The 16,659-nt window shown below is 55.7% G+C and overlaps 6 protein-coding genes across 6 annotated transcripts; 4 read left to right on the top strand and 2 right to left on the bottom strand.

Annotated features, from left to right (window-relative positions):
• The first annotated feature begins 315 nt into the window (after positions 1-315).
• GGS23DRAFT_315256 (uncharacterized protein) lies at positions 316-868 on the top strand. The gene is made up of 2 exons (XM_051512832.1): positions 316-573; positions 755-868. Exons 1-2 carry the CDS (start codon positions 397-399, stop codon positions 773-775), a joined length of 198 nt encoding a protein of 65 aa, XP_051368322.1. The 5' UTR covers positions 316-396; the 3' UTR covers positions 776-868.
• A 261-nt stretch (positions 869-1,129) lies between these two features.
• On the top strand, positions 1,130-4,835 carry GGS23DRAFT_315245 (N-acetyltransferase B complex non catalytic subunit-domain-containing protein). Its single transcript, XM_051512831.1, has 8 exons — positions 1,130-1,496; positions 1,550-1,627; positions 1,685-1,774; positions 1,838-2,346; positions 2,397-2,697; positions 2,753-3,572; positions 3,630-3,748; positions 3,809-4,835. Exons 1-8 carry the CDS (start codon positions 1,293-1,295, stop codon positions 4,700-4,702), a joined length of 3,015 nt encoding a protein of 1,004 aa, XP_051368321.1. The 5' UTR covers positions 1,130-1,292; the 3' UTR covers positions 4,703-4,835.
• Positions 4,836-5,866: 1,031 nt separating this feature from the next.
• On the bottom strand, positions 5,867-6,539 carry GGS23DRAFT_600309 (increased loss of mitochondrial DNA protein 1; the record flags this gene model as incomplete). The annotated part of the gene is made up of 2 exons (XM_051519048.1): positions 5,867-6,304; positions 6,402-6,539. The coding sequence occupies 2 exons, from the start codon at positions 6,537-6,539 to the stop codon at positions 5,867-5,869; spliced, it is 576 nt and encodes a 191-aa protein (XP_051368320.1).
• A 1,011-nt stretch (positions 6,540-7,550) lies between these two features.
• On the top strand, positions 7,551-9,607 carry GGS23DRAFT_315129 (terpenoid cyclases/Protein prenyltransferase). Its single transcript, XM_051512830.1, has 2 exons — positions 7,551-8,520; positions 8,580-9,607. Exons 1-2 carry the CDS (start codon positions 7,800-7,802, stop codon positions 9,416-9,418), a joined length of 1,560 nt encoding a protein of 519 aa, XP_051368319.1. The 5' UTR covers positions 7,551-7,799; the 3' UTR covers positions 9,419-9,607.
• On the bottom strand, positions 9,608-14,655 carry GGS23DRAFT_616010 (trafficking protein particle complex subunit 10; the record flags this gene model as incomplete). The annotated part of the gene is made up of 3 exons (XM_051520754.1): positions 9,608-11,653; positions 11,703-14,554; positions 14,622-14,655. The coding sequence occupies 3 exons, from the start codon at positions 14,653-14,655 to the stop codon at positions 9,797-9,799; spliced, it is 4,743 nt and encodes a 1,580-aa protein (XP_051368318.1). The 3' UTR covers positions 9,608-9,796.
• A 704-nt stretch (positions 14,656-15,359) lies between these two features.
• On the top strand, positions 15,360-16,628 carry GGS23DRAFT_600306 (methylthioribose-1-phosphate isomerase; the record flags this gene model as incomplete). The annotated part of the gene is made up of 2 exons (XM_051519047.1): positions 15,360-15,567; positions 15,631-16,628. 2 exons carry the CDS (start codon positions 15,360-15,362, stop codon positions 16,626-16,628), a joined length of 1,206 nt encoding a protein of 401 aa, XP_051368317.1.
• Between the last annotated feature and the right edge of the window lie 31 nt (positions 16,629-16,659).

Raw genomic sequence — 16,659 nt, 5'->3', positions numbered from 1 at the left:
TACAACCGACAAGCGACGTGATGCCGATTTTATATCGACCTCAGGTACCTGTGCCCTGCCTGCAAACTAAACACCACTATCAAGGCTACACACACATATATTATCCGCTTCAGATATTTGTATGCTTCTTCGACCACGAATCGAGCACACTGTGTCCATGGCCAGATGACACCATATCTTATATTATATCTCCTCAGATGCTTTCCACACGATCACCTATTTTCTATATTTAATGCCCATCTCAAATTTCCCCCTCTCCTGCCATGATACCCCACCGTGACCATCTCAACTCTCAAGTCCTCTCGTCACCTCGCCTCTTCTTTCCATCTCTGAGCCCAACTTCTTGTTATTGCATTGACTTAGTTGTAGCTCTTGGAGCTACGCCCTATCGACAGCATGCCAGGCGCAGGCTTAGTCGCTCAGCTATCCCCGGTGGCTCCGGCCGCCCGGTCTGTCCGTCTCAAGCAGACCACGGACGTCAGTCTCCTGACTGCCTTTGGCGAGGAGCAGTGGATCAACGCTGCCAACCTTGCCAGGCAGCGGCACAAGGCTACCAAGGACCCCTACTTTCTGGTAAGTCGAAGGATGCTTGGTCGCTTTGAGCCTTTGTGGTGGCGCCGGGTTAGCTTTCACAGGCGCCTTAACCCCGGCGGGAGCACTTCCTCGCTATCCTGGCAGCAGATGGCTCGAGTCCATCCGTGTGGCTGGTGCTCGCCATACAGTCTCGTCCCGGGGTCACACCTGACATTCTCAGCTTGGTCTCTCAGTGGCATAGTCCGTCTGGCTCGAGTCCATCGTTGGGCCCTTAGTCAACATGCTCTAGTTGCTAAGATATGCATTATGGCGATGGCGTCAGAACTAGAAACATGGGTGGTCCTCCGAACCGGTAGGCCCTTTATTCGCCTCCGGATACGGGAGGGCTATTCCAAATACCTTCAGCCCCTCTCAGCTCTTGATATGACTTAGTCTCCTCGGTTGTGCTTTATCGTCGGCGTCAAGACGGGAATCAAGCAGCTCTAGACGAGGATCATCGCCTGCGAAGCGCTAGCGATACCGCAGGACATATCTGTCATACCCGCCTCGCTCTCCCAAACGGAGTACCTCTTACCCCATTCTCTTGTTGTGGCATCTCCTATGGATGTCACACACTACCTATACAACACATTCGACTTTGTTGTTCCCGACCCGGGGCGAAGGAAGCTAATCATCGTGTACAGGCCGTCGAGATTGCTGCTAAATCTCAGAGTGAGAACGTCGCAGATCGCTACGCTGGGAAGAACGCCGTGGACGGCATGGTCAAAGATGGCACCATCATCAAAGACGTCGATACCCTCGATTTATACGAGTTTGCATGCTCTCGTATCGATATTAATTACTCGGAAACCATCGGCGTACTGCGTTTGAGACTGGTAAAGGCTCTCCCCAAGGACCAGAATTCCTGTGCGCGATGCTTCGACGCTTGCGTGTGGAACTACGATTGGAAGAGCGCACAGCAGGTAGTCACCCCTTACAATGCTCTGGCCTCGAACCGACCCGCTAACAGTGTCAGATCGCCGCGTCGTTACATAAGAACTCCAAAGATGTAAAGTTCTTATTCCAGTATATCTTAACAACTCACGTATATTCCGTAAGTCTTTGTGCTCCGTCACTTCACTGGCGTCTCATCGTACTAACTGGTAATTAGTTGTCGAGTGAGTGCCCCGACGATAAGAGGGGCCTGTTCGGAAACCTAGCCAAAGCCTTGGCCGACAAGGCCTTTGATCTCCGCGCCAAGGTAGGTTCTGGCGATTACCTGCTCGAGTATGAGTGTTGTATTAACTACGGACTACGGTATTAGACTTCAAGTGAGGATCACCATCTCGAACACGCCAGTATTACCGAACCAGAGGCCTTGCTCTGGGTGAATGTCCGGACTTCCCATTGCAAACTGGAAGAGAATCTAAGCCTGTTTAGACAGCACAAATATGGGCCTCTGACATTCCTGGAAAATGGCCTAGATCAGCCATTCTCGGAGCTTATGCTTTACCTAAAGAGTCACGAAGCATGGGATGACCTTTTCAAAATTGGAACCGAAATCCTGGACACGGCTATCCGTATAAGCCAAGAAGAGGCCGACGCCATTGATAAGGACGAAAATGTCATTAACCTACGAAGGTTGACCGAACTCGATGCTAAGCAAGGCGTGCCCGCGGTAGAATCGCCAGCTAAGAAGAATCTGGCCCAGGCTATAGAGAAGGCCAGGCCTATGCGCAAGATGAAAGACAATTTTTACGTCACGGCCTGTTGCAACTGGTCGTTGTTTACGGGTATTTTCGAAGCGGCCAAACATCTCCCCGACAGAAAACGGTACGTCTGCGAAAAAGGCGTCGGCGAATGGGAATGCTAACAAGCCTCAGTGCGCTAAAGCAGGTCCGACAGTTGTTCGATAGGTTGATCAAAGCCATGAACAGGGCTGGGACTATGAAACACGTTTTCCAGACAACTCGCGATATCGTAGCATTAGCCACCCTATTTGAAAGATGCTCTCGGGATTTATCGGTGTCTGAATGCTCGACTCGGGTCTGCTTTCTGATCAATTACATCGTCCCGGTCTATAATAACCCCCTGTGCTTTGACCGAGCCATGATGTTCATCAGGGACATGAACGGCCAGGAGATCGAGGCATTTATTGAACTGCTCTACGACGAAGCCGCCAAGGTAATTTGGTTATTATCGTCGCCTCTTCACGACTCAACTAACTCCTCTCGACTAGTCTACCGACACATTCAAGCGTTTAACACTGCTGTCTCTAAAGTTGAAGATCGAATACTTTGTGGCAACTTTGGCAAAGCCGACAGATGACGATGACCATGGCATCGGGCAGGAGGATTCCGGCTCCGTCCCCTGTCTGATGGCGATTGCGGATAATGCCCTCGATCTGTACCAAAATGGCATGGGAGACTCTCATCTTCGCAGAAACAGGCTGCCCTTTGAGAGCGTGGACCCGCTTTCAGATATCGCGGTGGTGGGCACCATGTGCCTCCTAAGACTCGCGGGCCTTGGCCGCAACCACCGGTCGAGGGGCATGAGGTCTCCCCTGTTTAACACCGACCAGCATCTTTTTTTCCAGGCCGTTCTCTGGCTCGACTCGTACGTGCTCACGTCGCCGCCCAAGTATGATTCACACCGAATGCTCCTCACAAAACTCTACATTCTGATGGGGTGTGTATCTCGAGCAACAGCCCTTTGGGATGGGTTTGACGTTAAAAATGCCATTAACGACTCCTTGGGTTTGCTCTACACCGACCGATTGTCTTCCATTGCGCCAGGACTGTTCATTCTAGGCTCGATCCGCAATAACCCCGTCGAGCCTATCATTCACCACTTCACGAGAGCGCTCAGACGAACCTTACCGAGCTCGCTTATAGATTGTTTAGACCAGGGAACGTATTCCAGCGTCCAGCCGCTACTGCAACGTGCTTCCAAACAGACCTTGAGCTGCACCCTGTCTCTTGCTGTCGTGGAAGAGCGGAGAGGCTCCAGGCTGAGGTCGGGAAAGATCGAAAGCCCTATTGAAGATCATCCCCTAGTTCGTATGTTACACCGCACCTTGTATCTGGGAGCCTGTCCACCGACGCTTACATGAATAGGAAAACTCACGATCCAAAACCAACTGAAGGACAGCACCGACTACGAGATACTGCCTAAACTTGATGGGCGTAATTCAGTGCCTATTCGTGAGATTGTATCTTATGGCCCCCTTCCATCGGTTCGTGGGCCTAACTCCCAAATCCCTCTAACGTTTGGGATATATTCTAACAGAAACCAGAATGCGCGTGGTCATCTCGGACTCTTAGCGGAACGGCTCCTTGACTTTGTCTGTTACGTACAGCCAAAAGAATATAAACCGTCGAGAGCCGGGCAGCTAGTCCAACTTGATTGGGAATACGCCCTCGCTACCTCCGGCCATCTACATGAAAACCTCGGTATAATTTTAGGTATTAAGAAGCCGGAGTCCCCAGAAGATGATGCGTATCTCGAGGGACAACAAGACAGGGCCGCCAAATCGCTTACTGGGCCCGAAGCCTCCTACTACGTGCTGTTATGGGAACTATCGCGCATAGTAAACCTGGTTCTAAAACATATCACTTTACCCCTCACCAGCGAAAGCCGCGAGCATATTGGCGCTGGTGTGCGGGGGGTGGTAGAGAACTTCAACAACCAAGCTGCTAACTTTTTAACGCCCATCTATGAGGGTATCGAGTCGAAGGTGCATATATTCCACGGCTTCGTAGATTTGCATGCTATGGGTATGCAACGCGAATCAATCCTCGCCGTGAAATATACGGTGAACTACCTTACGCTCGCTCTCGACAAGATCAGAAGCGCAGATAAGACCCGCGCATCGAACGAAGGCGGATGGCTTTTGGCAGAGCTTAAGAAGATGGCGGCTGCCGCAGCGGGGTCTGAGAACGCGCTGAAAAGCCGCATCAAGATGCTGAAAGGCTCCCTCGAAGACCTCGACGGCTGGAAGAGCCGTCTCCACGACTGGACGTTCGGGGACTACGCCGGAATGTATGACGAGAATCGCGAATGGAAGAAGACGATGGGCCAACGCATGAGGTCTGCCATCTCGGAAGCAACAGTTGACGCATGGTCCGATGAGGTCGGCCTTTCCTGGCAAGATCTCATGAAGGGATGGGCGGCCGTCAAGTTCGACTAGTTACGGCTGCGTCTTCCGCAATATCCCACTCCGGCTCCCGTTCGGACCACCGCCCGGCGACATATTTATCTCCCTCTCTCTCTTTCCCTTCACGAGGCCGCCTTTCGCTGATTTCCGCAACCAAGCATACTTTTATCACACCTCTCTCCCCGCCCCCGCCCCCTTTCGCGACTCGTATTTGTATTCAACGAAAAGGCAGGGGCAGGGAAATTCGTCGCAACGTGTTCGCTGCGAATATCCAACAACTATCTGCCTCGTACTTCCCCTCAGACGGTCGACCTATTCTTATCGAGGGAACTGTCCCCGCGTCTCAGGCCCTCCGGCCGAGTATGGGTGGGGGGCACAGTAAGGCGCAGACCTGCTCTCTCTTGGCGGCCTGGCACCAGGTCACCGGATGCTGTTTTCTGGCCGCTTTCGTCTTGTTCTGCTTCTTGTTCTTCTTGCTCCTCTGACCGCCTTCGTTGTACATAAAAAAAAATAGGGATAGGCCCTGGACACGGTAGACGCTTTATGGCAATGAATCGCAGGTTAGAATCCGCACCACGTTCTCGCGCTCGGTGGCTTCTTTCTGACGGACGCCGGGGTGAGTCTTTGGCCCGGGTTGGTAGTAAGGAGGTCGATGTGCCTAAGGTAGGCGGCATGTCGAGGGAGACGGTGGATGCTGTACGCAGGATGTAGGAATGCGGCTTCAGCTTTAGCGTCCTGCTCCACAGGCACCTAGGCACGAGCCTTGCCCGACCCGCAGCTGAATCGGAGAGCCCGGGTCTAGGCCGCAGGAGCTGTGTGATACCGCAGAAAGTCGACACCGCAATGGGCGAACGATGATAACTACCTACGTTCTTAGGCGTCGGCTAGCTGCGGACCCCGATACGGGAAAATTACGCACGTCGTGATATACTAGAAGAAAAAGCGACTGGGATTTGGGGGAGGGGGAGGAGAGGGGGGGGGGGGAATTGGGTCGAGATGGAAATGGCCCCGGAGGGTATTCCCATTCCACCAGCACACGATCGTGCAATTTGCTTCTATTATCTGCCTAAGATCGCACGGTCTTTACTAGAACCATCCCATCCCGATCCCGACCCTGACGTGCTAACCAGCTCGCCGATACATAACGAGCGCCCAGCGCCGCGTAGGTAGTGGTCTCGGCGACCGCGGGGCCGCGCCTCAGCCGGCGACGCTGCTGCTGCCCCTTCGCCTCTTGCGGGTGACGAAGCGGTCCGCCTCCTCCTTGATGGTGGCCCAGACCCAGAGCCAGCTGATGAACTCGAGGAAGGCGAAGGTGAAGAAGACGCGGTTGCGGAGGCCGTCGCCGCCGGTGGCGGTGGCGCCGGCGGACGCGGCGAGGAAGCTGGCGGGGGGCGTGAGCGGGTGGGAGAGGCGGTTGGGGCCGGCGCGGCCGTAGGACGGGCTCGAGAGGTAGGCGAACAGGGACAGGCCGGAGAAGAGGGTGATGCGCAGCGGGGCCTGCGCGCTCCAGTGGTGCAGCAGCCAGATCTCCTCGGGCATCGAGAGGGTGAGCAGGTCCGAGACGCCGGTGAGCAGGAGGGAGACGGCGAGGAAGGAGGAGGTAGCGCTGGGGGTCGCGAAAGAGGCCGTCTGGGGCTGGAGGGGTTTCGTCGGGCGTTCTCGCGTTAGCTAGGGCCGAGCTCGTTTTGTGTGCTATTATCGGGGAGGAGGGGAGGAGGGGAGCTAAGCTTACCATGCCCATGGCTTCGCCCAGCACGTAGACGATGGCCTGCTCCGCTATGGCGTCCGGGTTCGTGTAGAAGAAGTAGGCGAGCGTGATGTGGAAGAGGCAGAGCGAGGTGACGATGGTCTTGGCGGAGATTAACGCCATCTTGATTTTCTTGTCCAAGTATATTTTTCTGTTTTGGTCCTGCTTCACCCTTACTCCCAGTATATTTTCGGTACCCGATGATAGTTGGCGGATGTGGGTCTTCGCATGCGCTTGGTGGCGTTCTGTTGCTTATACCAGCGACTCTGTCTCTCTTCCCTCAGATCTTGCACACCTTGGCCCCTCCTCAGGGACCAGCTGGGCGGAGTTGGGCGAGCAGACGGTTCTTCCGAGGTCGAGATTCGGATCGGGGTGCATGTATTTTCGCGCGAGGAGGTGTGTCGGATCTCAGATTTGGGGGATTTCCCCGCGGAACACGTGGCCCGATGTCTCGGCGTCTCTGTATCGCTCTCTCCTGCGAACTCCTTTTCCGTTCACTTCTTTGCGGAGATGATAAAGGTCGTCGTCCCGCCGTCTCGTCGTGTGGCTGTCGGTGGTGCTTTTATTCGCGGATCGGGCCAACCGCAACCACAACTGCTGGCCGCCTCGCCTCGCCTCACGGCACCCCCGTCCACAGTCTGCTAGTTGCAATGCCTCTGGTTACGTACCTATGCATGCAGGAGTCCTTGGGGGAGCGGTTGTGTCAGGCTGGCAAGGGTGCGTAATGTGTGTATGCAATGCCAATTCACTGCCAGGTGGGGGTTTGCTGCGAGGGACTGGTTGGCTGGTTAGACAGGGCGGGATTCGAGATGGTGGGCTTGGGTAGATGTTGTGGTGGATTTGGATGGATTGGTGTGGGTGAGCACCCTCCTGCTTATCGCCCTGCCTTGCTCTGTCTTTATCGCCTATCCTGGATAAGTTGCGAAGGTGGATATGTGCAACCAGGGAAGTACCTAGGCTTGCCTTCCAGCCTTGTACCTTATGCGCTAGCATTATCCACGTGTAAGCTACCTACCTAGGTAGGTACCTGTCAGGTACCTCTCAATGAATCTTATGTATATACCTAGGTACCTAATGTATGTATAAACAGGTATAAGATTAGTAATCCCGTTGTGCCCCTCCATCCTCCATCCTCCCTCTATCCTTCTTCTCCCTCCCCGTCGACCCCTCCATATGCTGGCTACCCCCCAGTTTTTTTTTTTTCCAAACCTCGAAATCTTCTAATCTTTCAATCGTCTCTTGGCCCTTTTGCAGGTTGTCCGGCTAGACGTTGACCGTTGACCGACATGCTCTTTACTTCTTTTCGGCCTCTCTCATTCAGCCCCTCGTCTTTCCATGTCTAGACTTTACGCATCAGGCATATACGCCCTATGAGAAATCGCCATGGCCGAGTCGTCCTCGCCAGACCAGCCGCCTCTTGACACGGCTCGCCATATCCGCTACTGGCAACGATGCCTTCGAACTCTGCTCCCCCACCACTATGTCAGCAACGATAGCATCCGACTTACCCTCGGCTTCTTCATCGTCGCCGCTCTCGATCTCCTATCCTCGTCCTCCTCCTATTCCGAGCCTCCGTCCGATCCCCTCAAGGCATCTCTCATAACCCTGGATGACCGCAAGCGTCTTCGAAAATGGGTTCTATCGCTTCAGCACCCCCTCGGCGGCTTTTGCGGCTCGCCCCACCACGTCCTTCCGATTGACTACACCACCCGATGGGACCCTGTCTCCGGAGCCACTGTTGCTGTCGATCCCGCCAATGCCAACATAGCCGCCACCTACTTTGCCCTGCTGCTGCTGGGCATCCTAGCCGACGACGACGGCTCCAGGGCCTACGAGGGCGTGAAACGCATCGAGACGCTCCGCTGGCTCAAGAAGCTCCAGAGAGACGACGGAAGCTTTGGGGAGATCATTGACGAGGATCGCTATGTAGGAGGAGGCAGAGATATGCGGTACTGCTATCTCGCGGCAACCATCAGATGGATGTTAGGAGGAGCGGAGCTGGGTGAGGCTGAGGATATCAATGTAGACGCGCTCGTCGCTCATATACGAAGAGCACAGACCTTCGACGGCGGCGTGGGCGAGACATCCATGCACGAGAGCCATGGTAAGCCCCCTCCTACCCTCAGGCGATGGGTCGCGGGCTCACAAATCTCCAAATTCTAGCCGGGTATGCATATTGCGCAGTAGCGGCTCTTTCTCTCCTCGACCTTGCCAACCCCGACGCAGCCACGCAGCCAAGGCGCTACTTACACGCCGGCATCCCTTCGATACCCTCTCTAGTATACTTCCTCGCCTGCCGCCAATTGGACTACCTCGACCGCGCATCTAACGAGGAGAGCGAAGAGGACGCGCCCGAAAACCACGAGCTCCCCGACTTGTCGAACCTGAGCGTGACGGACGGGGCGCAGTTGGTCGGATTCAATGGTCGCCTCAACAAGGTTGCCGACACGTGCTACACGTGGTGGGTGAGCGGCGCGCTGTCGATGCTGGGCGAGAACAAGGTGGTCGACCGCGGCCCGTCGAGAAAGTTCATACTCGAGAAGACGCAGCACTTCATCGGCGGGTTCGCCAAGCACCCGGGCGGCCCGCCGGACGTCTACCACGCGTACCTGGGCCTCGCGGCGCTCTGCACGATGGCCGGCGCCGAGGGCGCCAAGGAGGAGGGTCTGGGCCGCTTCGACCCCCGGCTCTGCGTCGGCGCCGAGGCGGCCGCGAGGATAGCGAAGGGCCGCGAGGGGCTGCTGGCGCGGTCTGGCGACGACGGCGACGACGACGAGCTGAGCGAAGACGAGAAGGAGGAGCTGGAGCAGATCAAGAAGAAGCTCGACTGGGACGCGCGGATCGCGCGGATCGAGCGCCGCAGGGCGCGGTGCAGGGCCGCGGGCAAGGATCCCAGGCGCGAGATGACGCGGTGGAATCCCTTTGACCCGCCTGAGTGGGCCAAGGACGACGAGGAAGCCGAGGCGGAGGAGAAGCAAGGTAGCACGACGCCGGGCCGGTGAGGCACGAGTCCGAGAACGAGGACGGGGCCACGATAACGTTCAACGTATGCACGCACGCACGCACGTAGTTGGTCGGTCGTCTGACCTTCCTATTAGTTTAGGAACAGGGCGGATGGACACAAACAGGAATGTCAGAGAGCACACAGCTAGTTGGAGCTGAGCATTGTTGTAGTTGCAGTGATACCCTCTGCTGACGAGTACCCGCAATGTCAAGAAGGAAGGAAAAAAACGATACGCTGGTAAACTTGTTTTCTCGGACGTTGTCCAACCTACTTGCCTCTGCTAGTGAACGTGATAGGCGGCGTGTGGCCTTGGGTCGCCCCGGCCGAATGAACCCCCTCCCCCACCCCCTTTGTTAATAACACGCAACATCGGCCGCTAGGCAACCCCCCTGCCCACATCCCCAGCACCTACCCCTATTTCCCCCGCGAGACTGACGTCCCCCGGCAGCCTCCTCTCGACCTCGAGGACGAGCGGGCCGCCGCTAGGCCCGCTCGCGTCGAGGCTGAGCGTGGCGCGCGCCCGGTCGGCCACGACGCGGATCGTCTCGCCCAGGTTGCGGAAGTCGGTCTCGAAGTTGGCCGGCAGCGACGACGGGTCGACGGCGGCTGCAGCGGCGGCGTCGCCGTCGGGCGCGGCGGGCCGGACTTCGCGGATCTCGACGGTGGGGTACGGCAGCCAGCCCTCGCGCAGCGGGATGAGGAGGATCGGGATCTCGGCCTCGGTGTCGGGCGTGCTGCTGATGCCGCCATCGTCCCCCTCTTCCTCGCCGGCGGCCGCCGCCGCGGGGATGACGAAGTGGCCCTTGCGCCTCCCGCCGAGCAGCCAGGTGTCCTGCGGCGCCGCGAGCTCGTAGCTAAACTCCAGGTCCGTCTGCTCCGCGGCCGGCGTCGTCGTGTCCCAGATGCGGGTCCACTTGAGCTGCAGAATAGCTGGCAGCAGCTGGTTGGTGAAGACGGCGGGGGTAATAGCCTCGACGCCGGAGGAGGAGGAGGAGGAGGAGGCGGAAAATGTGAGTTGTGGCTGCGGTGGCTGTTGCTGTAGCCGGATGTCGGCGGTGTGCACGATGGTGAGCGACGGTATGTCTACGGGGATGATGATCGATTGCGGCTCGTCGGGCACCAAGTCGATGTCGAGGGTGAGTTGGGGATTCTCCGCCTGCCAACTCTGCAGGTAGGCTGCCAATATCTGCGCATAGTCGGAGCCGTCTGGCGCTCTGCCAAGCCCCCCGAGATGCTTTGTCCAGTTGACCGAAGACAGGAATGCAGTCGATACGGACCTGACAAGGGCCACGCGCTCGACTTCGTATCCGGTGAGAGACCGTCGGAGATGTGGAAGAATCGTCGACCAGAGGAGACGAGAAAAGGGGCGTAGAGGGTTGTCTTTCAGAGATTCGGTTAGAGAGTCCTGGACCAGAGATTCAATCTCATCTTGCAAGACGCTATACCATAACTTCAGATACATGGTCTTCTGGGTTTTCGGGTGGATCTTCACGTCCAATTTTCGCATGATCTTATATAGCAGACTAGCTGGCTGCTTCGGGAAAATGACGACAGGGGCACTCGACGGTGTACCGAATTCAGACTCAAATATATCCGAGCTGATTAATTCACTCTTAAACAGCCGTAGAGGACTATGGTTTGCGGCCGACACGGTAAATCGGGAGAAGAGAGCGTGATGTTTGAAAACATCCTGAACATTGACTCCAAGGGCCAGAGCCGTGTCGACGGTGGGTGTCTTGGAGAAGACATATTTGCCGTGTTCGGTCGTATAAGTTACTTCGATGCGTATAGAAATGCTGAGGGTCTCCTGTTCTACGGTGTAGGGGAATCGTATTCGCGCGGTCGTGCGCTGTGGTAAAGAGTCGAAACAGAACAGGCCACCCTCTGGCGGCCTAGAGAAGGAGATAGACGAAGAACCGACACACTTTGCTTCACTGGTGAGGAGCCTCAATCCCCCAGTAGCCGCTTTAACTCGGATTTCAGCATTAAGCAAACTATTCCAGCCAGAATCTAATTCGATATCGACGTTGTTGTGTCGATCTAACTGAATGTCTTTTGATGCGTATAACCTCACGTCTAGCGTATCGGGTCGATGGTAGATGAATACGTGAGGTGACAGGAGAATGTCGGTAGCTTTGTCTAGGGGTTTGCCGACCTCACGCTCGTGATGGAGACGTAAATTGCTGGCTACAAGATCTATCTTGCCGATCTCATAAGAGCCTGGCACGGCGGACTGTTTCGATTAGTATCAGATCCCCGCCTGGTCCCGTAATGTAACTCACATTGCTGTGTAGCTTGATCTTATTCCTACCCTGCTTGATTGTTGCCGGCTCTGAAAGTTCGAAAAGTATTTCTCGGGTGGATCTACCCGTAGTATCGGCTATTCGCACCTGTGCGCTGTCGAGTGTGAGATCATCTACTAGCAGGCTGTTCACTTTCAGGTTAAGGGATATGCTGTCCCGGTCTTGGTGGTACTCTGGGGGTCCATCGACCTCCAGAGCGGAGAAGAAGCTAGATAACTGTATCCGCAATTCATTCGGCAGGGATTTCGTTACTTGGAGTAGGTCATCCAAAAAACCCTTGATAGTCTCGTTATCGGGGAAGCCGATATTATCCTCAAAAACTCGCCGGAATCCCGACTTTTGTGCTCGGCGGTCTCTCTCCGCTGCAGCAGCCTTCGTCAGCAGCTTCAACATGACTTTGACGTACTCCTCTTGACGTTGGAGCTGTTTTAGACACCTCGAGTACATGGTAAGCATAGATAGCTCCAAGAGGCTCCAACCGCTTTCTCCGAAAAAAGGGGTCGTTCTCCAGAAGTAGGATGACGCTGAGTCGTAATCGCCGATATGGTACTTCAAGACCGCAATATCCGCCATACTGGTTTGAACCGAGTGGATATGATCTGCGACGGTATAATGTCGGAGGGCCTTATCGGCTAGTGTTTCGTATAAACGATAAAAGTCGTTACTATTATCGAGCGCTGTTCTTAGTAGCTTGCTGTCTATACCGCATTCTGACACCACAGGCTCTCTTTCGGCCGATTCCTCGTCGTCTTTCGCCGGTTTTGCCGCACTGTCGTCGCCGAGGTCGATGTCGACCAGGTCAACCATCGTTGATTCACCTATAACTGGAACACTCGTCCATCCATCGAACCATCCGCGTTTCTTTCCGCATTCCGCAAGAATATTTCGAGACACCATATATAGCTCCGCCCTTTTGGCAGCTAGTTCCTCAAGCCCGGCCTTCAAAAAGGGTGAGGAGGTTGCCGGATCGTCCGCCGAGCCGACCTGCGGTGTTGTGAAGACATTCGGACTCGGAGGCGGACGACCAACATTAGTGGTGCCTCCCACCCGTACCGCTAGAGAGGAGTTTCTAGCCGGATGCAGCGTTGTCTTGAGCTCGGGTATTGCCGACTTCTGTTCGTGACCGTCCGTCGAGGCTAGTGTAGACGGGGGTATAGGTAAAGCTTTAGTAGATGTCTGAGCGAGAATCTGCTGCGCAATGGAGAAAGCAAAAGAAGCAACAAGGTTATCGACCACCTCCGATGTGAGAAGATCGGCGTGAATTCCGGAGGCGGCGTTGTCTTCATCCGTTTTGGCGAGATCCGACAACGCGGTAAAGACATCATCTCTCATAACCTGCGACAGGGTGGGGATGAATTCTAGCGTCCGTCGACATATCTCGGCCAGCATGTTCAAATCCTCATGTTCGTCCTCCTTTTGCTTCGGGGGCGGCGCCCGGGGTGCAACTCCGTGTAGTACCGACTCCTGCTGCTCCTTGAGCTTTGCTAGCAGCTCTTCCCTTGTCGACCACGCATTTCCAAGCCGCAATAACAGAGATATCTGCCTGGCGAAAATGTAACATCTAAAATCAAAAACAGACACGTTGTTGGCGACAATCATGTCACGATAAGGCTTCTTAGTAGAGCTAATAGGGATATCGTCGTACAAGTCCTTCGGTTGGGCGCTTTCCGGTTGGGAAGATTGTAGGTCGACTACCTGTTCATCGTCGTCGTCGTATTCGACCCCGATAATTGCTGCCCTGGCCTTGAGGGCAATCTGCTTGAGTTCCTTGGTATAGCTTAGGAGGGCATTCGCAGCGGACCTCGGTCGACCAGCAACTCGGTCCTCGACGACCATATCAAGCCCCACGCTTAGCTCGTCGTAGACGACTAAAGCGTCCTCTACTAAGCCGACGCTCTCGAAGCCTCGGGCAAGCCCTTCCTTGAGGATGAAAAAGGTGCAGAAATTCCATCCGGGTAGGCTCCTCTGCGAGTCCTTCTCCTTGATGTCTTCCTCGTATTGACTAACGCGCAGGTCAAAGCTAGAAAGAATGAGACTCCTGAATTTGGAAATCAGGTCGGTCCAGGAGTTCTCGGTCTCTTGTTCTGACTCGGTGTAGCCACTTGGCACAGCCGGCACCACACGGGGTAGACTATCGTAAGGAACATCGTTGACGCCAATACGTATTTGGGCAAGTCGCTCGGTCGTTCCCTTGCTCGAGGTATTAAAATCCGACCTCATCTTCTCGAGGAGCGTGCTCGAACCTGGTCTCCATCTCGACGGGGCAGAAGCTTTCTCGGCTATGGAACCCGAGTCGCGGGGCTGGGTCGCAGCAACTGTGTTTGGGATTACAACGTGGACGATGAGCCATTCAAAGGCATCGTGGTTTTCGGCGGTGCTCTTTTTGGAACTAGACGAAGGTATGTGGTTCTTGATCCAGTCACGTATCTCCTGCCTCACGTGGCCCTTGTAAGAGTCGTTATCGTCGCATCGTACGAGCAGCACCTTGAGATACGGTGTGCGTCTCAACCCGGGGATCTGATGGCGGCGTATAGGCGTGTTGATGCGGTTCGCGGTCTGGTCGACGGCGTCGGAGGATTGGGTGGCGCCGATCTGGGTCTGGAAGCCGTCGTCACGAGTGGTGGCGCTGTCCAGCCCTTGAGATGTAGACGTGGAGGTTGTTGGGGAACTTACGGCGTTCCTGTCGCCGGAACGAAGAAGTTCGACATGGAGGGTGTCGATAGATCTCAACGGTCCGGCATGAGACTGCCAATGTAGATTGCGCAAGGGAAGTCGGGGCACTAGTCCGGGGGCCAAGAGCTTGAAGACGTCGTGAGGGTCGAAGTACTCGACTGCGATACGTCAGCCAGGTCAGGGGATGGCATGGCATACGGCGCGGAAGGCAAATCGTGAGAGTACCTGTGACTTTGGAGGTAGAGAATTGCTGTTCCATGGCGAACAGCTTTAGGGATTGCTCATTGCTTCATGGCTAGTTAGACGCTTGAGGGCACGTCTGACACCGGCGCGTGACGGTAGGCTGACAGAACGCAAAGACGACACGTAGCTACGCGAAGATGCGGTCAGCCAGCAATGGGTGTGGGCTAAATATGTCTGGCAAGTAGTAGTAGGGTTAGGAGCTGGTTCAGGCGTGCGGTGCTGGAAGCTGGAATATGGAATGCCCAGGCTACTCATACCGTCCCATTGGTGGTGGAAGTTGTGTTGTGGCTCACATAGGTACCTACCTAAGGTGGGCACCTGTACGTTAGTACAGAATATGGTATCGAACAGCTGCTCGCCAGCCGGCAAGCAGCTACCCCGGTCAAGGTAAGGCGGGTCCAGGGGTAAAATAGCCCGAAGGCGGTAAGAACCACGATGTTTGACGATTGGCTGTTGCAGGACGCACTCCGGCCATGCATGGCGGGGTCCGGCAGAAATTCAAGCTTAGATTTCGCCATATGCGATAAGATAACGAGCTAACATGTTGTATCCCGTTATTGTCGCAATGAAGCTATTCTCGTCTTCCCAAGCGCCCATCCTCCTGAATCGGACCGTAAAGGATTCGCCCTCGAAAGCTTTGGCCCCTGCTACCCACACAAAACTGAGTTTTTCTCGGTGTCGGGACACATAACAAGCGCCATCGCCATCCGCCTGCCCAGTATGTCGGGTCTGCAAGCCATTCGCTATGCGCGGGGCAAGCTCGAGGTGCTCGACCAGCTGAGACTACCTCACGAGCACCACTACGATGAGGTCGCAACGAGCGAGCAGGCGTTCGACTCTATCAAGGCCATGAGGGTCAGAGGCGCACCCGCTATCGCCATAGTGGCGGCTCTAGCTCACGGGGTCGAATTGCATAACGGCAGCTGCAGTAGGTGGCGATATCGCCGATAGAACATGGCGGCGGCTTAGGGACTAACTCCGTCCCACGCAGAGGCGTCAACTACGGATGAGACTATATCGTACATCGATTCGCGCCTAGACTATCTCAAGCTGTCGCGGCCGACGGCCGTGGACCTCAGCAATGCCATTACCCACCTGAAGACTACCGTCCGATCCGTCGACATCTCTGGGAAGGAGAACGGTGCAGTAGGACGTTCTGCCATCATCGACGCGTACATCGCCGCCGCCGAAGAGATTTTCCGCAAAGACACGCAGACCAACCTCCTCATAGGCCAGCACGGAAGCCAGTGGTTACTCGAGAATGCCCCTTCGAAATCCGCCGACGGCAAAGTATCTGTCCTGACACATTGTAACACGGGGTCGCTTGCCACATCGGGCCACGGCACAGCGCTCGGAATTATCCGATCATTGCATTCGGGAGGCCACCTACGCCACGCCTTCTGCACCGAGACTCGACCCTACAACCAAGGAAGCCGCCTCACGGCCTTCGAGCTGGTCTACGAGGGGATCCCCTCCACGCTGATCACCGACTCCATGGCCGGCGCACTGTTCGCTACCAAGAAATCCGAGAATAACCTCGCTGCAGTTATCGTGGGCGCCGACAGGGTCGTGCGCAATGGAGACACGGCCAACAAAATCGGCACATACACTCTAGCCGTCCTTGCCAAACACCACGCGCTAAAGTTCATCGTTGCGGCGCCGACAACCAGCATTGACCTGCGGACGGAGGCTGAGGCAGGTATCAAGATCGAGGAGCGGAAGCCCGAGGAATTGACACAGATCAGCGGAGCCGTGATAGGAACGGACGGCAAGGTACACATCGGCCGTACAGAGCGCGTGGCGACGGCGCATCAGGGGATTAACGTCTGGAACCCCGCGTTCGACGTGACACCGGCGGAGCTGATCGACGCCGTGGTCACGGAACGGGGCGTCGTCGTGAAAGGAGAAGACGGCACCTTTAATTTCCAGCACATCATGCCGGAAAGGTGGGCTGAGGTATTCGGATCGCAGGAGGGTGGCGCTCGATAAGAAGAGATCATATCTTTGCGCTAGAATGGGA

This window comes from Durotheca rogersii, assembly GCF_024521655.1.
Source record: "Durotheca rogersii strain YMJ 92031201 chromosome Unknown GGS23scaffold_31, whole genome shotgun sequence".
NCBI classification, from domain to species: domain Eukaryota; kingdom Fungi; phylum Ascomycota; class Sordariomycetes; order Xylariales; family Xylariaceae; genus Durotheca; species Durotheca rogersii.
Note: the sequence above shows the minus strand (reverse complement) of the source record. Positions and strands in the feature narration are given on the sequence as shown.